At 65.2% G+C, this 23,040-nt stretch overlaps 1 protein-coding gene across 8 annotated transcripts; it reads right to left on the bottom strand.

Annotated features, from left to right (window-relative positions):
• Positions 1 to 855: 855 nt before the first annotated feature.
• Positions 856 to 21,853, bottom strand: LOC142823731 (RNA binding protein fox-1 homolog 3-like). 8 transcript variants are annotated; one of them, XM_075914982.1, is made up of 12 exons: positions 21,649 to 21,853; positions 16,879 to 17,118; positions 9,678 to 9,815; positions 9,366 to 9,419; positions 8,719 to 8,811; positions 8,488 to 8,548; positions 8,259 to 8,312; positions 7,684 to 7,816; positions 7,104 to 7,143; positions 5,854 to 5,915; positions 4,985 to 5,057; positions 856 to 4,626 (listed from the first exon to the last, which is right to left on the bottom strand). In XM_075914982.1, exons 1-12 carry the CDS (start codon positions 21,733 to 21,735, stop codon positions 4,579 to 4,581), a joined length of 1,083 nt encoding a protein of 360 aa, XP_075771097.1. In that variant the 5' UTR covers positions 21,736 to 21,853; the 3' UTR covers positions 856 to 4,578. The 8 variants fall into 8 exon arrangements, with proteins under 8 accessions (XP_075771097.1, XP_075771098.1, XP_075771095.1 ...); XM_075914983.1 differs by having other exon boundaries at positions 856 to 4,623; positions 21,649 to 21,851; XM_075914980.1 differs by having other exon boundaries at positions 16,879 to 17,113; positions 21,649 to 21,806.
• Between the last annotated feature and the right edge of the window lie 1,187 nt (positions 21,854 to 23,040).

The raw sequence follows: 23,040 nt of genomic DNA on the forward strand, positions 1-23,040 counted from the left end.
CTTCCATGTGGAAGGGGGATTGGAGACCCATGCGCCCCTGGGGAGATCCACATGCTACTATGTTATACTGATTAGAATATGCTACCCTGGGGTCAGGTTCCTACCACTTGTCGTGGGTCCTTGGGGACTTACACTGCTCGATGACCCAAGAGTGGCCCTGGTGCAGGTGGCGCTAGCTCTGAGCGCTAGGGGCCAGCCTATCCCAGTGACGATCTTTGGGAGGGGGGTCAATTCCTGCCCAGGATCTCATGCTGCCTCTGGTTATGCTTATGCTGCTATAAAATCTCTCCTGAGGCAGCTTGTTTGGCTGGCTGGTTTTTTGCCTAATGCCTTGAGTCCTAAGGTGTGGGTGACTCGGGCCCCCTGCCGCATGGCTCAGGGCTCCTCTCGACATTGGGGAGCCTGCTAGCACCCCAGCACCCTCATCAGCTCCCATGGGGCTGGAGCACACAATCTACTAGCCTACACCCCCCCCCCCCGCCCCCCAAGCTCTGGTGCATGAGGGGGATGTGGGGAGTGTCTGTCTCAGTCCATGAAAAAGGGATTGGACTTTTGTAAAGCCCCTGGCTGATTTTTCTGTGGGTCGGTGGCCCCCAGCCTAGAAGAGGTTCCCCTCCCCTGCCATAAGGGGTAGTTTCCCACAGCCAGGAAGGTTGCTGAATGCTCCGGGGTGGGGCAAGGCAAGGGAGGGGAGGGCACCCCGATGAAACCCCCCCCCCCACAAGCATAAGGCTCCCACGAATGAGGTTTGCCCAGCACCAGCCTCACACCCCATCCCTCCTCCATCCCTCAAACCGTTTGACTCCCCGTTAGACCGCAAAGCCGGACTGAATCCGCCCCAATTAAAAAGGCAACTTCCCCAGTGAATCAAGAAATCTTTATTTGGGTGGGTGGAGTGAAAAAACCCCCAAAGTGCAGCAAGGGGAGACATGAGGAGCCAAGAACAGGGTCCCTCCATGGCAGCTGACGCAAATGATTTCCCGGGATATCCAGGGTGCAGTTCCACAGCGCGCACACCCCCTTGCGCCTCTCGATGGCACAGCGCCGATTGCGGTCAAGCACTCAAGGCCCCACCAAAGGTTCATTTCCCAAAAGTGCCTTCAGGTGGCTGGTTGGGGGACAGGCACAGAGACGGGGGAACCAAATCATTGTCCTAATGGCCCCAGAATTTTCCTCCTGCCCTCTAGTGCAGCCCAGAGTGTCCTTTCATGTCGCCCATTCCCAGCTCCTGGCAAACCGAGGCTAAGGACACCCTCCCTACCCAGCCTGGCTAATAGCTGTCCTATTCACCATGAATTTACCTGGCTTGTTTTTAAACCTTGGTATAATATTGCCCTTCACAACATCCTCCAGCAAGGAGTTCCACAGGTGGACTGGCTGCTGGGTGAAGAAATGCTGCCTTGTGTTTGTTTTAAACCTGCTGCCTATTGATTTTATTTGGTGACCCACACCCCTCCGCCCGGTTCTCCTGTTAAGTTGCACATGGGTGTGGAAAAAAAATCACACACCCTGGTGCGACATAAGTTGCACTGACTTAAGCACAAGTGTGCCCACTCCCCTTCCGCCTAGCGTCACCCATTGACACAGCTACTGCCGCTCACTGGGGGCTGTTTACGTCAACGAAAGAAAACTCTCCTGAAAATAGGCCTTGCCTTGGCCACACCACAGCGCCATGTGGGGGAAAAGGAACGAGCGAGCGAGACAGCCTGGGAAGAGAAGCGAGCAAGAGAAAGCCGGAGGGCGCAGCCAGGTGTGCAAAGCTGTGCGAGAGCGAGCCAGGCTGACGGGGCGAGAGCCGAGCCTGGCGCACGATGAAAAGAGACACGGACAGTATATGGGGGAGAGCAGCAGACCCGGCTTCCTTCGCTTGCGGTGCCACAGCAGCCCCTGGTGGACTCAAGGTGTCATTGCAGCGCCTCCCCCCTCCTCTCCACGGGATCGATTACTGAGACTGGGGGGGGGTGAGCTCTGTGGGGGACGTGAATTCTGCACACACGTGGTTACGAAGTGGGAGGGGCCAAAGACCTTGCACTTTTACAATTGTGCGTGGGGGGGGGGGCCCTGCTCGAGGCCCTCGCTGCCACCATCCCAGGTACGGGAGCATGCAGTCAGGTGAGCAAAGAAAGAGAAAGCGAGCACAGCAAGGCGAGCAAACCAGGCAGCGAGAGAGGCAGGATGAGCAACAGAGCCGAGCACAAGAGAGAGAAAGAGAGAGCAGAAAGAGCCAGAGAAGGCCAGGCGGGGAAAGCCAGAGCGCATGCAAAGGGGCGAGCGAGAGAGCGTGCAGCGAGCGGAGAGCGAGCAAGGCGAGCCAACAGGAGCGGAGAGACAGAGCCACGGGCGAGGCCGGTAAAGAGCAGACAGAAGACAAGCGAGCAGGGGAGAGAGAGGAAACGAGCCAAGGGGCCAGTGAGCGACAGGCAGCAAGCGAGAGCGAGCGCAAGCGAACGGCCGAGCAGGAGAGAGAGAGAAGCCAGGCCGGCAAAGGGGCAGGCGAAAGGTGGAAGATGGAGCCAGGGCAGCGCGAGAGGGGGATGGGGCAGGAGCAGGCGCAGGCGGACGAGGGCTGCGTGCCAGGCCCGGGGGTGAGCAGCCGGAAGTCGCAAGGGGGGGGCTCCGTGAGCAAAGGACGAGCCAAAGGACGCCAGCGTGGCAGGCGAGCCAAGGGGCGAAGGAGCCGGAGATCGGGCGGACGGGGGCGAGCGAGGAGGAGCAAGCAGGCACAGGGGGGAGAGAGACCCTGACCCACGGCAGAGCAGGCGGGGGAATCCCCAGATCGGTCCCCGCCCTTGTAGCTGCCCGAGGGGTTGTCATCCAGGTGGGGTGGGAGCTTCCCAAGTCGCCCCTCCCCCATCCCACTGTTGCTCCCCTGACCCAAACGCTGCCCCTCCCCCCAAATTGCCCCTCCCCCATCCCACCGTTGCTCCCCTGCCCCAAATGCTGCCCCTCCCCCGCACACCATGACACTCACACAGCCCCACACACCCCAGATCCACACGCCACAGTCCCCCCCACACACACACCAGATCCACACCCCACCCCACACATACACACACACACCAGATCCACACCCCACCCCACACATACACACACACACACACCCAACAGATCCACACCCCCCCCCACACACACACACACACTACACAGACCCACCCCACCCCACACAGAAACCCAACACTCACACCGCGCACACACACACAGATCCAAGCCTCCACACACCCTCCCCACACACGCACAACCCTCTGCCCCAAGCAGACCCACGGAGAGGCAACCCACAGGGCAGGAAGTGCTGGGGGCGCAGACGAGAAAGGCCCCGAGGCTTTTCACCCTTAACGCCGGGGTGGGGGCTGCTGCTGTCTATGACCCGCCCTCCCGGGGGCAGCAGACGCCTGCCAGCGCAGCACAAACTTCCCAGGGTCCGAGCCTCCCTGCGGCGGGCGGTCGGGGGGGGCGCGGGACGAGGGGGGTGGAGGCAAACCCAGCAGGGCTGGGGCACAGATGGGGGCCCCCCACGTGGCCTCCAGCAGATCAGCCCAAGAGGGAGCGAGAGCGAACGCGGGGGCAAAAGAGCGGAGAGGGGCCGAGTTCTCCGAGGCTGCGCGAAGAAGAGCCAAGCTGGCCGCTGCGTTCGGGTCCTTTCCCTGAGAGATGGCGCTGGGGGGAGGCCTGCCTCAAATCTGCCCCCGTCCAAAGACCCCACGTCTGGGCCCCGCTGCCCCTCGGCCGGGAGGGAGGGACCAGTGGGGAGGGGGGTGCTAGCTGGGAACAGGAATTCAGCTCCTTCCCCCGCCCCCACCCACTGCAGAGGGATGAAATGCTGGGGGAGTCCGTCTGTCCTCCCCGCCTAGCTGCCCTCTGGGGCCAGCCGGGTTCTCCGCCAGGGCCTCACGCTCCCGGGGCGTGCGCAGAGCGGCGGGCGCATTAACCCCTCTCCACGACCTGCCTCAGTTTACCCCCCGCGCTGTACAACGCCCCCGCCAAGTCAGGGTACAGGGCTGTTTCCAACCAACCGCTGTGCGGAGAGACCCGACCCCCACTCGGGACACACCCACAGCCCCCTCACGGCCCCCTGAACCGCTGTGGTGTGAGGCAGGCTTTGGCTGGGAAACGGCAGATTCAGCCTCGTCTCCACTCCCCGGTGGGCAGCCGGGAGCCCCCCTCGGCACAGCGGTAGGACGGAGGATCGGGCTCAGGCAGGGTCCTGGGGACACATGGGACCCCCCCTCCCCCGGATTCTGGGTAGCAGGGCACTGGGGACAGGTGGGGACCCCCGGATTTTGGGTAACGGGGTGCTGGCGCCAAGTGGAGTCCCCCCAGGTTCTGGGTAGCAGGGCGATAGGGCCAGGTGGGGTCCCCCCAGGAGATTGTGGATAATGGGACTGGGGGCGCTAGGGCTGCCTCATTCCAGGTGGGAAGGGGAGGGTACCCCGACCCACCCTGCACACTCTGTCTTGGGTGCAGGGGACACGGCGCCACGTGCCCCCTGGCTGCCCACGCCTGGCCACACGGAGATCTCAGAGCCCGTGCCAACGCCCCCTGCCCAGGGCCCTTCCCGTCCCGGTCCGCAGCAGAGGCTCCTCAGTACGGGGTGAAGCGGTTGTACCCTCCGCGGTAGAGGCTGGCCTGCTGGGGCAGAGAGAAGTCTATTAGCGTCTGCTGGGCGGGGCATCGGGGGGCGCAGAGCAGGCACGGGGAGGGGGCACCGGCAGGGCAGAGTGTGGGGGGAGGTTTCTGGGGCGGGGGGGCCTCCAGGCTGGGGGTTGGGCAGAGCTGGCCTGCATGCAAAGTCCCTTCCCGGAAAAGGCCCAGTCTGTTGGCTGGGGGAGCGCAGGCCCTGCACGGGGAGCCCTGCTAGACAGGAGCAAGGCCGAGTGGGAGGGAGCAGGGAACGCCCCCCCCCCCCCCGGGCGTGGGGTGAGAGGGGCAGAGACTTGGGAGTTGGGCTCGGAGACATGCCCGACGGGTAGTCCCACCCGCTGCTCACCATGGCTCCAACACCGTAGGCGGGCGTGACGGCGTGGTGGTAAGGATCTGCCGTGGTGTAGACCCGACCGTACCTGAAGGAACACAGCACAGGCTGGTGTGAGGGACTGCATGCTCTACACACACACACACACACACACACACACACTCTCTACGCTCCACACACACACACACACTCTATGCTCCACACACACACACACACACAAACTCTACGCTCTACACACACCCACCCACACACTCACTCTACGCTCTACACACACACACACTCACTCTACGCTCTACACACACACACACACACACACTCTATGCTCTACACACACACACACACACAAACACACACTCTACGCTCTACACACACCCACCCACACACTCACTCTACGCTCTACACACACACACACACACACACTCTATGCTCTACACACACACACACAAACACACACTCTACACTCTACACACACCCACCCACACACATACTCTATGCTCTACACACACACACACACACACTCTACGCTCTACACACACACACACACACACACGCACTCACAACCGGCTGTGCCAGAACCACTCTGGGGGGAGGATCGGAGAAGCTCTGGGGCTCCGTCCGCCCCTTGTGAAAATGGGCATCCCGCCGTTCCACAAAAGAAACGCGCGCTCAGAATCCGGGTTCCCCGCAGCGTCGTCTCGGCCCCCCGCAGGAAAATCAACCGATCCTGCTGGGGAGGCGCCGCAGAGAAATCCTTCCCCCCCCGGCGGCCGGGAGGAAGGGCAGCGGCGGCGCCATCGGAGCAGCCAACCGGGCATAGGAAGGGGGCTCTTCCCTCTTGCTCGCCCCCCGCCCCGCAAGTTCCAGCGCCCTGCCCTGGGACTTACCCGTCACTGTACGCCGCTGCCGCCGCCGCCGGGGGCTGTGCCACGCGGTATGTTGCATAGCCCTGAAACAGCAAGGCAGGGGGTGAGCTTGTGGACAGCCCCTGGAACGCGCGCGCACACACACACACACACACACACGCCACCGACCAACCGCAAACACACACACACATACACACACACACACACCACCGACCAACTGCAAACACACGCGCACACACACACACACACACCACCGACCAACTGCAAACACACACACACACACACACACACACACACCACCGACCAACTGCAAACACACACACACACACGCCACCGACCAACCGCAAACACACACACACACGCCACCGACCAACCGCAAACACACGCATACACACACATACACACGCCACCGACCAACCACAAACACACGCACACACACACATACACACACACGCCACCGACCAACCGCAAACACACACACACACACACACGCCACCGACCAACCGCAAACACACACACACACACACACACACGCCACCGACCAACCGCAAACACATGCACACACACACGCGCGCGCGCGCCACCAACCAACCGCAAACACACACGCACACACACGCGCGCGCACACACATGCCACCAACCAACCACAAACACACACACACACACACGCCACCAACCAACCGCAAAACACACACACGCCACCAACCAACCACAAACACACACACACACACACACACACGCCACCGACCAACCACGCACACACACACACGCCACCAACCAACCACAAACACACACACACACACATACACACACGCCACAGACCAACCACACACACACACACACATGCCACAGACCAACCACACACACACACGCCACAGACCAACCAACCGCAAAGCAAGGGAGCCGCTTCCCAAATCGCTCCTGTCCCACAATTAATGACCTGAGATTATCCACCGTAAAAGGGCACCTTGGTCTCGAGCGGTGGGGGGCGGCGGCTGTAATCCCTCCTCCCCCACCTCTGAGGGTGTGGGCGGAAAGCTGGTGCTCAGAGGGAGGGGTGGGCGGGGTGCAGGGGCTTTTACTCCCTCGCCTTCTCGGCGGGGACATAGGCTCCCTCCCAGCCACCCCGGGCTCTGCGCGGCCCCACACTCCTGCCCCATAAGCTGGCACAGCCAAGCCCACCACCTAGCAGGAGCCCAGGAGGACAGAGAGCCAGCTGGGGGGGGGACCCCATTCATGCACCCCTCGCCCACCGGAGCGCAAGGCACTTACATAGACATCGGGACCATACAAGCCATCCGGGTACACCACACTGTGGGGAAAGGAGACGCATCAGCTCTGGCCGCACCAGCCCCGGTGCCCACCCCCACCCCCATCCTGCCCCGGCACCCTCGTGAACACATTGTCTCTCCCCACTTGACTCTCCCCGTAGATGTGAGGGGCCCGGGCTCCCCCCAAGCAGCGGGGGCACAGAACTCCTCCGGCACCGGGTGGAGAACCACAAGGCAGCATGTCTTCACACAGCACACCGTTAACCTGTGGAACTCCTTGCCCCAGGATGCCGAGTCGGCCAGGACTTGAATATGGTTCCCAAAAGCTAAATAAATCCATGGAGGATGTGTCCATCAATGGCCACTGTCAGCAGCCAAGACACTGGGCTGATGGATCTTTGGTCTGACCCAGCTTGGCCGTTCTTATGATCTTACATTCCCTGGCCATGGGGTGCACAGGAAGGGCCCCTCCAAAAGCAGCCAGATGTTCGCTCCTCTGCCCCTCGGCACCCTGGGCCTCTAGGATCAAAGCCCCCTCCCCTCCGTGCCTCACTTCCCGCCCCTCCTCCGACCCAGCTCACCTCCCATACGCAGGGACGGGCGACGGGGCGGGAGCCGCCCGGATAGGGCTGTAGATGGCGCGGCCCCGGCCCCGCAGGCCTCCGCGATAGGCCAGCGCCGTCGGAGCCACCATCGGGTAGGGGATGGTGGCCACTGGGAACAGAACAGACAGTCAGCACCACGCGGCGGGGGGGGAGGTGCCCAAGGGGGGGATGGGAAAGGGGCAGGATGGGGGGGTGCAGGCAGTGGAAAGAGGAGGCTAAAACCTTCCCCTAACCCTGCTGGGTTTGGCTCAGGGCTCGGCTCGCTGGCGGCTCGGGCCGGCCCACGGGTTGGGACTTGGGCCAGTCCGGGCACAGTGAGGGCAAAAGGGGGGCTCGGGGCTCCTCTGGTGGCTGTGGGGGGCAATGCGGGGCAGGTGGGGGGGCTGAGGTGCCTCCCAAAGGGGGGATTCGCCCGTGGGGGGGGGGGGAGGTTACGGCGAAGCAGGAGACGGGGGACATGGCCAGGAATGGCAGAAGGTGGGGGGCAGATGGGGCCAGGGGGAGGGGAGGGGAGGAACAGGCGGGCAGGAGGGAGAGCGGAAAAGCCCCACCTGTGTAGAGGTCGGGGGCATAGACGGCGCCCACCAAGGGGTTGATCTTCCAGCCTGTCCGTGGAACGGTGCAGAGAGAAAAACAGCGTCAGATGGGACAGAAGGCCCCAGCCCCCCCCATCCTTCCCCGCCCCCCCCACATAAGCCCAGGGCTCCAGCCTCACCCCATGGGGGCTTCTGTCCCAGACACAGCCCTCCCCTCCCCGTCCTACCCCTCCCCGTCCCGTACCGTTCACCACAGGCGCTGCCGGCAGCTTCTTGGTGACCACCCGGGCTGTGGCGTTGTTCACCTGCCGGGGGAGGGAGAGGTGAGGGGCCAGGCGCACGGCACAGCCAGTCCCCGCCCCCCACCCAGCCACCGCCATGGGTCTCAGAGCAAAGTCACCTGCTCCCCACCCTACAGTGAAACCTCGTGTGTCCCCCCCTGGTTCGCCCCCACCTGCCGCCATGCAGCACCGACCTCGATTTTCCTGCCCTCCACGATGGTGCTGTTCAACTTCTCACGCGCCTGGTCAGCGTCCTGGCTGCTGTCGAAGGTCACAAAGCCAAAGCCCTGCAGGATGGGGAGCAGCAGGGTAGAGTCAGGCTGCGGCGGGAGAGAGGGGGGGATGCTACCGTGGGGGGGAGACAGCTTGGGTCATGTAGCTGCCCTGGCCAGGCCCCACTGGGGGCTTTTAAACCCTCCCACATGCCGCCCAGCTGATTAGCAGAGCGCCCACAAGCCTGTGTTGCTCCTGGTGGTGCCCATCTGCACATGCCTCTGCGCACGGAACAAAATTTATTCCGCACATGGGTGGAAACAATTCGAGGGAATGTTGCAGGGGGCTCCCAGTCATTCGGAAGAGCCGGCAGCCTGTGTTTCTCCTGGTGGTGCCCATCCGCACACACTGCGGTGCGCAGAACAAAATGTATTCCACGCCTGGGTGGAAAAATTAGAGAGCCCATGGGTCAGCGTGCCACCAGTCCGCAGCGGCCACGGCCAAGCTGAAACCCGGTGGGATCCAGACCGATCGCCTCTCGAGTCAACCCACGCTGGGCCCCTCCCCCATCGACACTTGCCCACCCGCCCGGCTGGGGCCCCTCCCCTCCGAGCGGCTGCCCCCGCACCTTAGAGCCGCGCTCGTTGAAGATGATCTCCACGTCTAGGATCTTCCCAAATTGCTTGAAAGGGGAGGCAGGACAAGACAGGGATCAGAGACAGACCCTTCCAGAAATCCCCTGGACTCCCACTCCCCAGATCATGGGTCCCACGCACAGCCGGGGGGGGGGGGTACACGACACACCCCACCCACTGCCAGGGGGGCCCCTTCTCCCGCCCTGTAGCCACTGGGGTTACACATCCCCCCCCCCCCCCGCCCCGCCCAGCTTTCTCCTAAAGCCCTGGACCGCCAGATGTGGCCGCCGCCCCGTGGGACTCACCCCGAACATCTGCCGCAGGTCGGGGTCACGGAAGCGGAAGGGGATGTTGGAGACGTGCAGCCGCTTGGGCTGGGATTTGCTCTCGGCGCTCTCGGCCTCCCGGGTGTGCGGGCTCGGCGCCGGACTCTCCTCGGCGGGCTGGAGGGAAGCCCGAGAGCTAAACCGCCCAGAGCTGGGGCACAGCCTGCCCACAGGGCCCAGCCCCAGGGAGAGGGACCAGGCCAGCTGTGGCACAGTGGGGGGGTGTCTGCTCTGTGACCTGGGTCCCCCTGCGCAGCGATGGGAGATTCTCACTGACTCCCAAATGTGGATTAACCCAGACACCCCGGCTCAGCCTCCCAGGGAGGGAGACAAGGGGGGGGGGGAGACCAGCACCTGGCTGGGGGGCAGAGCAGGGCTGGGAGAGAGTTTTAGTTTCTGTCTGGTATCATGGGGGAAGCAGCCTAAGCCAGGGGCTGGGATTTAGGGGCCCAGGTTGCCCCGTCTCAAGGGGGGCTGAGGCATCCCAGGCCTGCCCTGGAACCAGATGACATCTGTGCTGTGCTGTATCCTGGAGAAGCAATAAACTCCCTCTGTTCTACTGGCTGGGGGAGTCCGTTCGTGCCATTACAGGGGTGCAGGAGTCGGGGGAACCCCAACGCGCCTCACACCAGGGAACCACCCGGCCATCCCGCCCGTCAGCCCCAGACAGTCGAAGGGGGACACCCGCCACGGGCTGCCCCTCGACCCTCTTTGCTCCTGGCCACGGAGGCACCGACCCCCCGGGGACTTCGCCCTCCTTTGTTTTCAGCCCCGTTCTCCTCCGGGCGTTCACCCCCTGCCCTGTGAAGGGGTCGGCTCTCCTTGGGGTGAGAACCCTTCCTTCGGTGGGGCTTGAACTCGCCCTGCGCCGCTGCCCCCCGGGTCTCGTGGGATGCCAAGGGCTGAAGGACCCTCCCTGGCTCCCCGCCTCACTCAGGTTTGGAGACCGCCAGCGTATCCCCCTCCCCGCCTCCGCAGGCCTCTTTTCTAACTGGAACAGGCCTGGCTGGGGGAGCAGGGGGGGATTTTAGTCTCTCCCCCTACGGCAGCTGCCCCCAGTCCGCTTGGTCGCCCTGCGCTGCCCTTTTTCCTTCGGGGCGGGGCCCCCACAGCCGCGTTCCAGTGTGGGCGTCCCGTGGCTGTACTCAATAGCACTGATCTTGTCTGGCTTATTATCCACCCCTTTTCCTAACGGGGCCGAACCGGCCGTTGACTTTATTCCGACAGCCGCTGCGCGAGGAGCGGGCGCGCCCAGAGCCCTCGCCACGACGGCGCCGAGAGCTCGCGCTGGGGCGGGAAGGGGTCGCGGGGACCCCGGCGCTGTCTGGGGAGAGGCCGGAGCGTCTCTCCCGAGGGGCGGTACTTCGCGGGTGTCAGCGCCGAGCGCCAGCTGCCAAGTGTGGTGCCGAGTTTTGCGCGAGCCCTTCGCCCGTCTGCTTGGGGTTTAACTCTCTGCAGCCTCTGGGCAAACGTGGCCCCCGCACCGGGCGCCTCTTCCCAGACCCGCTAGGAGTGTCACCCGGCCCTGGGCCCAGCGCAGACCCCTGGGGACCCCGCTGTTCACCTCGCTCCGCGGCGGAACGATTATCCCTTCCGCGGCATTTCCATCTTGGCCCCAGCTACCGATCCGGGACAGGCCCGTCCCGCTCACGCCCCGACTGGCTGCTCTGCTCAGAGCCGCCAGGGAGAGACCTTGGCAAAGGCGTCCGGAGGGTCCCAGTGCGTGATACCCGCTGGGCCCCTCGCCCGGCCGTGTTGGGCCCCCACCCAATGCCAGTCGCTCGGCGAGGCGGGACTGCCCCGTACAAAAGCTGCGTGGACTCCTCCCCCTGCAAACTCCTCTGCCATTTCGCTCTTCATTGTCCTGCTGAAATTGGGCTCCCTGGCCTGGCGTTGCCAGGATCCGCTCTGCGGCCTTTTTAAAAACCCAGGGTTAGAATAGCTCCCTGCCAGGCATCCGATTCAGGGGGTTCCTACAGCAGAGACAGGGGGGCAATGTCACATTGGAGGCCCTGCTGCACGCTTGGGCGACTCCCACCAGGTCCCGGGGACAGGTTCAATTTGGCACATTGCTCCCCAAACCTCCTGGCCCCGACACTCCCGCGGGGGGGCAGCCCCTCGGCTGGGTGGCTGAGAAAGAATCGGGGATCCCCCTCGCAGCCGTGGCCGGGGAGCCCTGGAGGTCCTGCCAGGAGGTTGGGGGACTTTTGAGGACCCTCCCAGCTTTATGAGCTAGGTATAGCTCCCTATAATCAAGGGTGCTTTGCTCTCGGGCCAGCTGCAGGTCGGTTTCTTTTCTCTCCTAGCCAGATGGTACGTCTCCCTCCTCCGCGGAACTGGACTCCCCACAGCGCAAGGATGTCCCAGGGGTCTCTGCCCCGCACCTCTCGCCCGGCGCATTCCGCTTGGCAGCCTGTCTTTGTGTTTTAATGGGGGGGGGCACTTTGAATGGGAGCCTCTGTCTTGGGGGAGAGGGGGGTGAACACGGTTGCGCTGCAGTTTGCAGGCATTTCGCTCCAACCCAGGATCTCACGCTAGATGCCTTGGGACCCCAGGATTCCTTTTCACACCCCGCCCCCTCCCATCCTACCCCCTTTTGCCCCATAGTCCCCTGAACCTTAACAGGTTCAGCATCTCTTACCCAGGTTCCGGGGGCACTACCCCTCCTCCGAGGGACAGTTGGGGCTGGGGGGACTTCTCGGCCATTTAAACCAGCTGGGGCCTGGTGGAGGGGCTGAAAATACTGCCCCCTCCCACCCCATCCCTGCGGGACTGCCTATGAACCAGGATCCAAAGGCCGGGAGAAAGGCCTTGGCCCCATGAGACAGGTTGCAAGGTCGGTTCTGAGGCCAGCCAGGCCCAGGATCAGGGCCTCCCCGGCCCAGGCAGGTTGCAGGCCGGAGGGGATGCAGGGAGATTCGCTGGCGGGTCTCCAGGCCCCCAGCCGCCGTGGGACCCCGCTGAGCGAGGTGGGAGGAAAGGGCCGGGCCCGAAGCCCCGAAAGGCAGCAGACACGGATGCACCGCGAGCTCCGGGGCCGTCGTGTTAGCACCCGGGGCGCACAGGCCGACACAGGCAAGGCAGTTAGCGAAGACAAGCCGGGGATTTAGTGGAGGGGGGGCTGGGACTGGCTTTCTCACTGCACGAGGGGGTGATGGACCCCCCCCCCTCCGCCCACCCTCCGAGATGGACGCTGCCTCCTGTCTCCATGCAGACGGCTCGGCTCAGCCCAAGGCCTCCGTTCTCAGACATCCTCCAATGCACGGGCCAAGATGCCACATCCAGGGTCCGCCCGCCTGCCGGGGGAGTGTCACGCACGGCCCGAAGCCACCGGGTCCGAGGCGGTGCAACCGACGCGGCAGGCTGGAAAGACGGGGTTGAACTTGTCTTTCGCGCTGTCCCTGTCCTGAGGCTTGGTATGTGGGCGAGTGTGCTGGGGGAATTGTGTGCACACATGGCCACGTGCAAATACACGTGCGAGGCCTGGGTGCACACCTGGGTGTGGGAGTACACACCATGTGGGAGAAGTGTGCCCCACTGGGGCATGTGGGTGTGAACCCGTGTGCACGAGGGGCGTGTGCAGGTGTGTGCCTGCGGGGGATGAGGCTCATGCAGCAGGGTTTTGTGTGGGGTGAACACGTCTGTGCACGGGGGGGGGTGGGGAACGGTCAGCGTGCGCAGAACGCTGATGCATGCACTCTGTGCAAACATGTGTGCACAGCGTCACTGCACGGGAAGTAGTGTGTGTGTGTGTGTGTGTGTGTGTGTGTGTGTGTGTGTGAATACAATGTACACACAGTGACGGAGGAGTAAAGGTGCAGTATTGGTGATCTGCTCACGCCAGCGTGCACATGCACAAGTGTTTCACACACACACTCGCCCTTGGTCATGGGGCGAGTCAGATGTGATGCACCCACACCCAATGCTCTGCCCTGGGCTTCCCAGGGGCTCAGCGGAAGAGGGGAGACCCACACCGCGTCCCTCTCTCTTGCTCTGCCCCCCCCTTTGCCCTTCCCCCGGCTCCCCACAGACCGGTCTGCTCTCAAAGACAAGTTCAACCGAGCCGCTCTCCAGCCAGTCAGAGGAGGGTGTGAGGGGTGCAGAGAGAAACTGAGGCAGGCAGGTGCGGCGCCGGGGTGAGTAGGGCCAACAGGGGCGGGTGGGGGAATTAATGCTTCCGGGACCGAGACACGTGAAAGATTCCAAGATGCCTGGGACAAAAACCTGCTGGTGCCAGGAGATCCGCTACAGCAGCCAACGCCCTGGGGGGGCCCTAGCCGGAGAGGGGGAAGAGACAGAGTCATTCGCCAGGTGGCTGGGAGCCCCAAGGAGTCTGCGGCGGGCGGCAGCTGGGGGGGGAGGGAGAAGAGATCCTCGAAGGAGCAACCCGTTCCCTCCCTCCCCCCCGCCAGGGTGTCTGGGACCTAGGCCAAGTCTCACACGCCCCCCTTGCCCTGCCACCCGCGTCCCCCGCACAGAAATCCCCCCTCCTTGCTCTCGGGGCGCCCCCGTGCGCGGCGCCTGGCCCGGGGCTTTTCCGTGACTCACGAGGAGGGTGCCGCTCCCCCCACCACGACTTTTTCACTGCCAGCGAGGGCTCCCCCCCCCCCCCCCGGTTTTCCCACTGGCAGGAGGGGCACCCCGGGGCTGGAATCACTGCCTGTTTGAGGCCTGCCTGAAGGAAGAGCCCCCCCCACCCGACCCCAGGAGGGCCCGCCCCCTTGCCAAGCTGGATGCCAGGGTGGGGGTGGGGGAGGATAGGCCCCTTTTCAACACACAAGACGCCCGAGCGCAGAATTGACGTTCCCCGCAGATTGTCCTTCCTCCCCTGCAGAAGAATCCGGCCGGCCCGGGAGGTGTCTCAGCGACAGCTTTCGCCCACCAGGGGTCGCTGCAGCGCCAGAAGAGGGTCGCTGGCTGTCCCAGGGCTTTGGCCTTGCTTGCCCCCCCCCCCAACTCACACACTTCTACAACTCTTCCAGGGCCTTGACTCAACTCCCTTCCCACTCTGCTGCCCGCAAGCCCCGTCAGACTCAGCCCAGACCCCCAGAATCCCGCCCCGCAAACAGCCGCCTGGGAGCAGCCATCCAGCCCCTTCTATAGACGGCAGCTTTTCTGCCCCCAGCCCCTTCTCGGGGGGCCTTTATCAGCCCCGGCTGCGCCCGCAGGGCTGTGCGGTGTCCCATCCGGGGCCGGAGCGCGCTCATCCCTGCAAGGGGCTGCCCCCCAGGGGCGGCTGGGGAGTCGCACGGGGTCTCTCTCTGGGCTGCTGGGCAGAGCGGGGGGGGGGGCTTTTCTGTGTCACAAAGGGATCTGGGGGGGGGCTGAGCTGGGGAAAGTGGGGGGCTCTGGGGCATCCCGTTCTGGGAGCAGGCTGTTGTGCTCCAGAAATCCCCACTCAGTGGGAGAAGGGGAAAGTGGGGGGCTCTGGGGCATCCCGTTCTGTTGTGCTCCGGAAATCCCCACTCAGTGGGAGAAGGGGAAAGTGGGGGGCTCTGGGGCATCCCGTTCTGTTGTGCTCCGGAAATCCCCACTCAGTGGGAGAAGGGGAAAGGGCGGGGGGCTAATTTTGAGCTCAAACCCCCCCCCCCCCCACCGGGCTCCAGCCCCAACTCAGCAGCCCAGCATTTGGGCCTGGGGGCGATTGTGTCACACCTTGGGTCTGCTCCCCCCCCTCCGATCTGAGGACCCGTCCCCCCAGCATCCAGGACAGAGGGGGGGCGGACTCTCCAGGCTGGAGGGAGTTCTCACAGGGAGGGGGGGCGACTCGAGGGAGGGTCCAGGGGACACAGCGTCCTTCCTGGAGCTGTTGGGGCATTTGTGGCTGGGGAGGGGGCCGGTGCGGGGGGGGGGGGGGGCGTGTCAGGAATGTGCCATTTGTTCCATGTGCAGATAAACAGCTGCCGGGGCGGGTGGGTGGAATCTGATCCTGGCGGGACGGGCGCCACCATGACCCAATATGGGCTGAGGCCTCCAGAGCCGGGGGCCCCGCCCGAACAGGGGTCGCCAGCTGCCGGCCCAGGCAGGCACGCCTGGGGGCCACCGTCACCCCCCACACCAGGTGTGAGCCCCCTCCCCCCCTTCCCTCCCTTTCCTCCAGAGGCGCAAGGCAGGGCCCTGTCCTGCCCCCCAAAAGGGGCGTCCCCCCCCCGACCAAGCAGCTGAGGAGCAAGGCAAGAAGGGGGGGTTAGGGGGAAGGCCCAGGCCTGGGAGCAGCCATGCTCCCCCCCGCATCCCCCAGCACTGGGGAGATTAACCCCTTCCCCAGTCTCACGATGGCCCAGCGGGCGCACCGATCCCGGAGGGCGCTGGGAAGAGCCCTGCTCCCAGCCCATGTGGCTGCCCTGCGGCCCAGATCCCAGCCCCACAGGCGCCGGGCCCAAACTGATCTGATCCACCCCCTAAGAGCCCTGGGGGCAGAGAACAGCTACAGCACAGCCCCACCCTGATCCACCCCCTATGGGCCCTGGGGGGCAGAGAATACCCACAGCACAGCCCCACCCCGATCCACCCCCTATGGGCCCTGGGGGGCAGAGAATAGCCACAGCACAGCCCCACCCCAATCCACCCCCTATGGGCCCTGGGGGGCAGAGAATACCCACAGCACAGCCCCACCCCCTATGGGCCCTGGGGGGCAGAGAATACCCACAGCACAGCCCCACCCCGATCCATCCCCTATGGGCCCTGGGGGGGCAGAGAATACCCACAGCACAGCCCCACCCCAATCCACCCCCTATGGGCCCTGGGGGGCAGAGAATACCCACAGCACAGCCCCACCCCAATCCACCCCCTATGGGCCCTGGGGGGCAGAGAATACCCACAGCACAGCCCCACCCCGATCCACCCCCTATGGGCCCTGGGGGGGCAGAGAACACCCACAGCACAGCCCCACCCCAATCCACCCCCTATGGGCACTGGGGGACAGAGAACAGTTACAACACCGTGTTCCCCACCCTGCCCCTGGTTCCACCCTCTGGGGGGCAGGGGATGTGGCATCTGTAGGCCACCTCCACCCGGCTACCCACGTCCCATCCCAATGTCTCTGCCCGCTGGACCCGGCGAGGGACCGATTCCCAGGCATGTGGGACCGGGGGGGCATTGCCGGGGACAGGCCCTGAGAGACTGAGCAGGGGGCAGGGATGGGACCTGCCCTCTCGGGGACAGGGGACTGGGTACTCACCGCGGGGGGCGGAGGCAGCGCGGGCACCAGGGGCTCCGGTGGGCTGGCGTGCTCCGGGGGGGGCTGGCCAGCCGGGTACAGGCACAGGCCGTGCTCAGCCGGCGTCTGCGGCGGGTACTCCTGTGCGGCGCCGGGCGGGCGGAAGGGTGGGGGCAGCCGGGCCTGCGCCGGGGCAGGGGGGTACGGGGCAGGGTACGTCTGCGTCATGGGCTCACCAGGGGCCGCTCCATCCTGGCTACCCTGCCGGGGAGAGAGGAAAAGTGAGACGGGGAGCCCAGACCTGCCCCGCCCCACCTAGCATGGGCGGGGGGGTCCTTTGTAGCCCACGGCATCTTGGGCAGGGCTGAGAGGAAAACCCAGAAGACCTCCACCCCTGCTGTAACCACTAGACCCCGCTCCCCTCCCAAATCCAGGGAGAGAAGCCAGGAATCCTGGTTCCCTGCCCCCACCCCTGCTGTAACCACTAGACTCCGCTCCCCTCCCAGATCCACAAAGAGAACCCAGGAGTCCTGGGCCTTCACCATCCCCCCCGCCCGCCCCCGCTCTAACCACTAGACCCCACTCCCCTCCTAGATCCAGGGAGAGAAGCCAGGAATCCTGGTTCCCCGCCCCCACCCCTGCTGTAACCACTAGACTCCGCTCCCCTCCCAGATCCACAAAGAGATCCCAGGAGTCCTGGGCCTTCACCATCCCCCCCGCCCGCCCCCGCTCTAACCACTAGACCCTGCTCCCCTCGCAGTCAGAGAACCCAGGCTCCTATTCCCAGCCTCTACCCTGCCCCCCCTCCTCCAGGAGTCCTGAGGGCTCGCCCCTCCCCCGCAGCTCTAACCACTAGACCCCGGCCCCCTTCTCAGAGTCCGGGCTGCCAACCCCACCCACCTACACTGTGCGCCAGCCCCATCCCGGCCGCTGCCTCGGGCCGCCCAGCCCCGCTCGCGGCGCGGGGGACGCGGCCCCGGGGCTATAAGAGCGGCGGGATGCGGGGCCCCCCGGCAGCAGCCAATGGGGGCAGGAGGGGAGCGCGGGGGCGTCCCATTGGCCGCCCCTTATCAGCCCGGAGACCCCCCCCCCCCCCCCGGGGCCGGCGCCGCCTTCAGCTGCTCGCGGAGCAGCCCGACAGCTGCGGACCCGCCTGGCCCCGCGGGACCCCCCGGCCCCGGCCCCCGGGGCCTCCCGCAGAACTGGGGAGACAAGCCCCCCCCAGCAGCCACAAGGGCCATTCCACAGCCCTGAGCCCCGGGGGGGGGCAGCGATGCCCAGGCTCAGCCAGCCTCGCGTGGGCACCCGACGGGCGCCTGTGGGGTCATCACACCCTCCCCCCGCCACCCCATCACACCCTCCCCCACCACACCCCTCCCCCGCCACCCCATCACACCCTCCTCACCCCTCCCCCGCCACCCCATCACACCCTCACCCGCCACACCCCTCCCCCGCCACCCCATCACACCCTCCCCCACCACACCCCTCCCCTGCCACCCCATCACACCCTCCTCACCTCTCCCCCGCCACCCCATCACACCCTCCCCGGTCACACCCCTCCCCCACCACCCCATCACACCCTCCTCACCCCTCCCCCGCCACCCCATCACACCCTCCCCCGCCACACCCCTCCCCTGCCACCCCATCACACCCTCCTCCTTCCATACCCCTCCCCCGCCACCCCATCACACCCTCCTCCCTCCACACCCCTCCCCCGCCACCCCATCACACCCTCCCCCGCCACACCCCTCCCCCGCCACCCCATCACACCCTCCCCCACCACACCCCTCCCCTGCCACCCCATCACACCCTCACCCGCCACACCCCTCCCCCGCCACCCCATCACACCCTCCCCCACCACACCCCTCCCCTGCCACCCCATCACACCCTCCTCACCTCTCCCCCGCCACCCCATCACACCCTCCCCGGTCACACCCCTCCCCCACCACCCCATCACACCCTCCTCACCCCTCCCCCGCCACCCCATCACACCCTCCCCCGCCACACCCCTCCCCTGCCACCCCATCACACCCTCCTCCTTCCATACCCCTCCCCCGCCACCCCATCACACCCTCCTCCCTCCACACCCCTCCCCCGCCACCCCATCACACCCTCCCCCGCCACACCCCTCCCCCGCCACCCCATCACACCCTCCTCACCCCTCCCCCGCCACCCCATCACACCCTCCTCACCCCTCCCCGGCCACCCCATCACACCCTCCCCCGCCACACCCCTCCCCTGCCACCCCATCACACCCTCCTCCTTCCATACCCCTCCCCCGCCACCCCATCACACCCTCCTCCCTCCACACCCCTCCCCCGCCAACCCATCACACCCTCCCCCGCCACACCCCTCCCCTACCACCCCATCACACCCTCCTCACCCCTCCCCCGCCACCCCATCACACCCTCCCCCACCACACCCCTCCCCTGCCACCCCATCACACCCTCCTCCTTCCATACCCCTCCCCCGCCACCCCATCACACCCTCCTCCCTCCACACCCCTCCCCCGCCACCCCATCACACCCTCTACACCCCTCCCCCGCCACCCCATCACACCCTCCTTGCTCCACACCCCTCCCCCGCCACCTCATCACACCCTCCTCCTGCCACACCCCTTCCCCGCCACCCCATCACACCCCTCCTCCCTCCACATCCTTCCCTCACCACTCCATCAATGTCTCCTCCCTCCACACCCCTCCGCCACCACATCACACCCTCCTCGCTCCACACCCCTCCCCCGCCACCCTATCACACCCTCCTCCCTCCACACCCCTCCCCTGCCACCCCATCACACCTGTGTCCCTCCTCCCTCCCACAGGCACTAGCCAGGCCAGGCACTAGCTCAGACATCCTTCTAGCCCAGCCCTATTCCCCCTCCCCCGGCCGTCAGCCCCTAGCTTCCTTGGAGCTGCCACTGCTCCGGCTCCCCCCCATTGGGAGCCTCCTTCCCTGGCCTTGCCGGGTCCCCGCTTGGTGCCGGTTCGGGGCCGGCGGCCTGCCCAGGGCGAAGGGCCTGGACCAGGCCTCCTGTGGCCTGTGTAAACTCCCGCTCTCGCTCCAGAGCCCTTCCTAGGGGGCTGGTTTCCCGGGGTCCGGGCCCCACCGGCCTGGGGTTACGTGAGGACCGGTCCTGCCACTCGCCTGGGCCCAAGGGAGGCACCATATCCCCGGGCAACAGCTGTGAAGAGGCCGGTCGAGCGGGGCGGGGGGGATCCTTGCTGGCAGGGGGTTTCCCTGTAATGTGGGGAGCTCTGGTGGGGTGGGGAGTTGGGGGGGGCTGCAGTTGCAGGAAAGGGGGCTGTTATTGCTCAAAAGGCCAGCGAGCAGGGGGGTATAAAAACAGAGCCAGCAAGGCTACCCCCAAAGCCAGAATATTCCCCCCCCCCCACCAGCAAATTGGAGGGGGAGGAGGCCTGGCTGTGTGGGGCCCTAGAGCAATACCCTCCCTCCCCCCACAGCTGCCAGGAAGCCCCTGTCAAGACATGTCCCTGTTTTCACTCAGTATAAATAGCAGCCCCTTCCCCAGGCACTCAAGGGGGGGGGGGAGGCCCATGAGTCCTGCCCCCTGCATCCCAGACCCACACAGGAGGGGAGGACAGTGGGGGGGGGGGCTGGTGCCTCAACACCCTCTCCCTCTGGGATGCCTCTAAGCCGGGCAGGGCTCCTTTCACTTCCCCCCCCCAGGAGGTGGCAGGTACAACGCATCCCCCTAAGCACTGGGGGGGACCCCTTCACACCCAGATGGGCACCGGGGGGCACAGAGAGCAGCTGTGAGCACCAGCCGTGCACACCCCCCGCGGCCGCTCACAGCACCACGCACGCCCGGCCCCCGTGACAGAGCACCCGGAAAGTGCACGCACCCATTGTGAGCCCCCCTGGCACGCCGTGGCTGCACTTGACAACGCCCCTCTCCCACATGGGGGCAGCGCCACAGTGGGGCCCCACCGCAGCCACCATGGCTGAGGTTCGGAGAGGTGCCGGTGGGGAAAGTCTGGGGGGCGGTGGGGGGGGGGGGAGGTTCCCATCACCTGCCCCGTCTTATAGAGCCACATCCAGGGGGCAACCCACCCCTGCCTCAGATTTAGGGCTGACCTGAGGAAAATGCCCACCCCGCAGAGTCCAAGCGTGGCCTGCGGAACTCCCTGCCACTTGATCTCGCGGTGAGCACAAGAGCCGGCTAACGAGACCTGCCAGAGCACAGCAGGCTGAAAGAGGGAAGGATGGAGGCCTGGCCTGCCCTGAGCCGAGGGGGAGTTTGGGTGAAGTTTTTCCTGGAAGCTGTTTATCTCCCTCACTTGCCCTTCCTTGGTTGGAGCCGGGTTGGGGGAGCAGAGGCTGGACCCCGGATACAGGACACCCACCGGCACTAACCCGGCGCCAGCAGCGGGCGCGCAGAGGCGGACTAACTTCCGGCGGCTCTGGCGAAGGTCAAACCCCAGCCGGAAGGCCCGAGAGGCCTGAATCCTGCAGCCCCGGGATCTGGGGGTAAACCTCACGGCCGAGAAGCCAGATGCCCCGGCCCTGGCCTCTCCATTCCCCCCGCTCCCCCCCACCGAGCCGGAAATAGCTCTCCCCATACATGGCCGCCCGTCTCCGCTATCTGACCTCCCGGGAGCCAGTGGCGACGGCAGCCCCTTGAAGGCGAGGAGGAATCCGAGGAGCGAGGGGTTATCTCCCCACGGCGCTGACAGGCGCGAGGCGTGACAGACGCCCCTGCGGACCCCCCGGGGGGCTCCCGGCTGTGGGCGGACACGGCCTGAGACAGACGGACGGACGGGCAGCGTGTACCTGAACCAGGCCGGGGTAGCACTGGGGCACTTGCGGGTAGACGGGCAGGCTGTAGGGGTGCAGCACCACGGCCGGAGAGGACAGCATCGCAGGGAGGCGGGGGCGTCCCGGCGCCCTGCCACCAGCTCCGCGGGGTGGGTCACTGGGCCCCGCGCTGCGCTCGCGGCACTGGCCGGGGCGGGGAGGGAGCTGGGCGCCAAATGGTGGCCCTGAGAGACGCCGACAGCTGCGGGGCCTCGGTGACGCTGGCGCAGGTGCTGGGGGGGGCCAGGCATCTGCCCGGCCCCTCCTCTCCAGCTCGGCAGAGCTCAGAGCTAGCGGGCGGGCGAGCCGACTCCAGCGGCTCCTGCTCCCAGCTGTTCCCAGGCACCTGCTCCACAGCCCCGCAAGTGCGGGGGGCTTAGGGACATATCCTGGGCACACACACCTGGCACCCAGCCCCCCTCCCCACTCCACCCCGAACCAGGCGTGTGCACACCACACCTCTCTAACAGCCACGCGGACACACAAGCCTGTCTCTGGTGCACACACGTGTGCGTGTGTAAACCCCCTCCCCCCACTCCCTGCATTCCCATGCGCAGGAACCAAGAGCCCATGGCCACGCAGGCAGCTAAGCAGCACTTAATCCAGGCCAGGGCTGAATCCCAGCACCTCCGGACAGGGCCGTTCAGGAGTCATTAACAAAGGGACAGAGAAAAGACAGCGAATATCTTCTTGTCTCTGTATAAAACCATGGGACGCCCCCAGCTCGAATACTGCATCCAGAGGTGGTCGCCTCAGCTCAAAAAAGATCTCTTGGCATTGGACAAGGTTCAGAAAAGGGCAAGAAAAACGAGGAGGGGTTTGGAACGGGTCCCGTGCGATGAAAGATTAAACAGACGGGACTTTTTCAGCTCAGACAAGAGACTAAGGGGGGACAGAAGAGAGGTCGGTAAAATCATGACTGGGGTGGAGAAAGTGAATAAGGAAACGTTATTTACTTGATCCCGTAACATAAGAACTGGGGGGGGGGGAGGGTTCACCAAATGAAATGAATAGGCAGCAGGTTTAAAACAAAAGAACATTTTTCTTCCCACAGCACACAGTCAACCTGGGGAACTCCTTGCCACAGGACGTGGTGAAGGCCAGGACTTGAATAGAGTTCAAAATAAGAGCTAGATCCGTTTATGGAGGCTAGGTCCATCGATGGCGATTAGTCGGAAGCTGGGAATGGGTGACAGGGAGATCACTGGATGATTCCCTGCCACACTAGCTGCCCAACCTGCCAGGCTCGCTGCATCAAGGATGGAGGTTGGGAGCGGGTGCAGGGAGAAGCCATGGGTGTGGGGCGCGGGCGGGACCTGTCTGAGGATTCTCCACACCTGAGCAGAACAGAACCCAGCTGGATGTTTG

Source organism: Pelodiscus sinensis, unplaced genomic scaffold, assembly GCF_049634645.1.
Source record: "Pelodiscus sinensis isolate JC-2024 unplaced genomic scaffold, ASM4963464v1 ctg59, whole genome shotgun sequence".
NCBI lineage: Eukaryota > Metazoa > Chordata > Testudines > Trionychidae > Pelodiscus > Pelodiscus sinensis.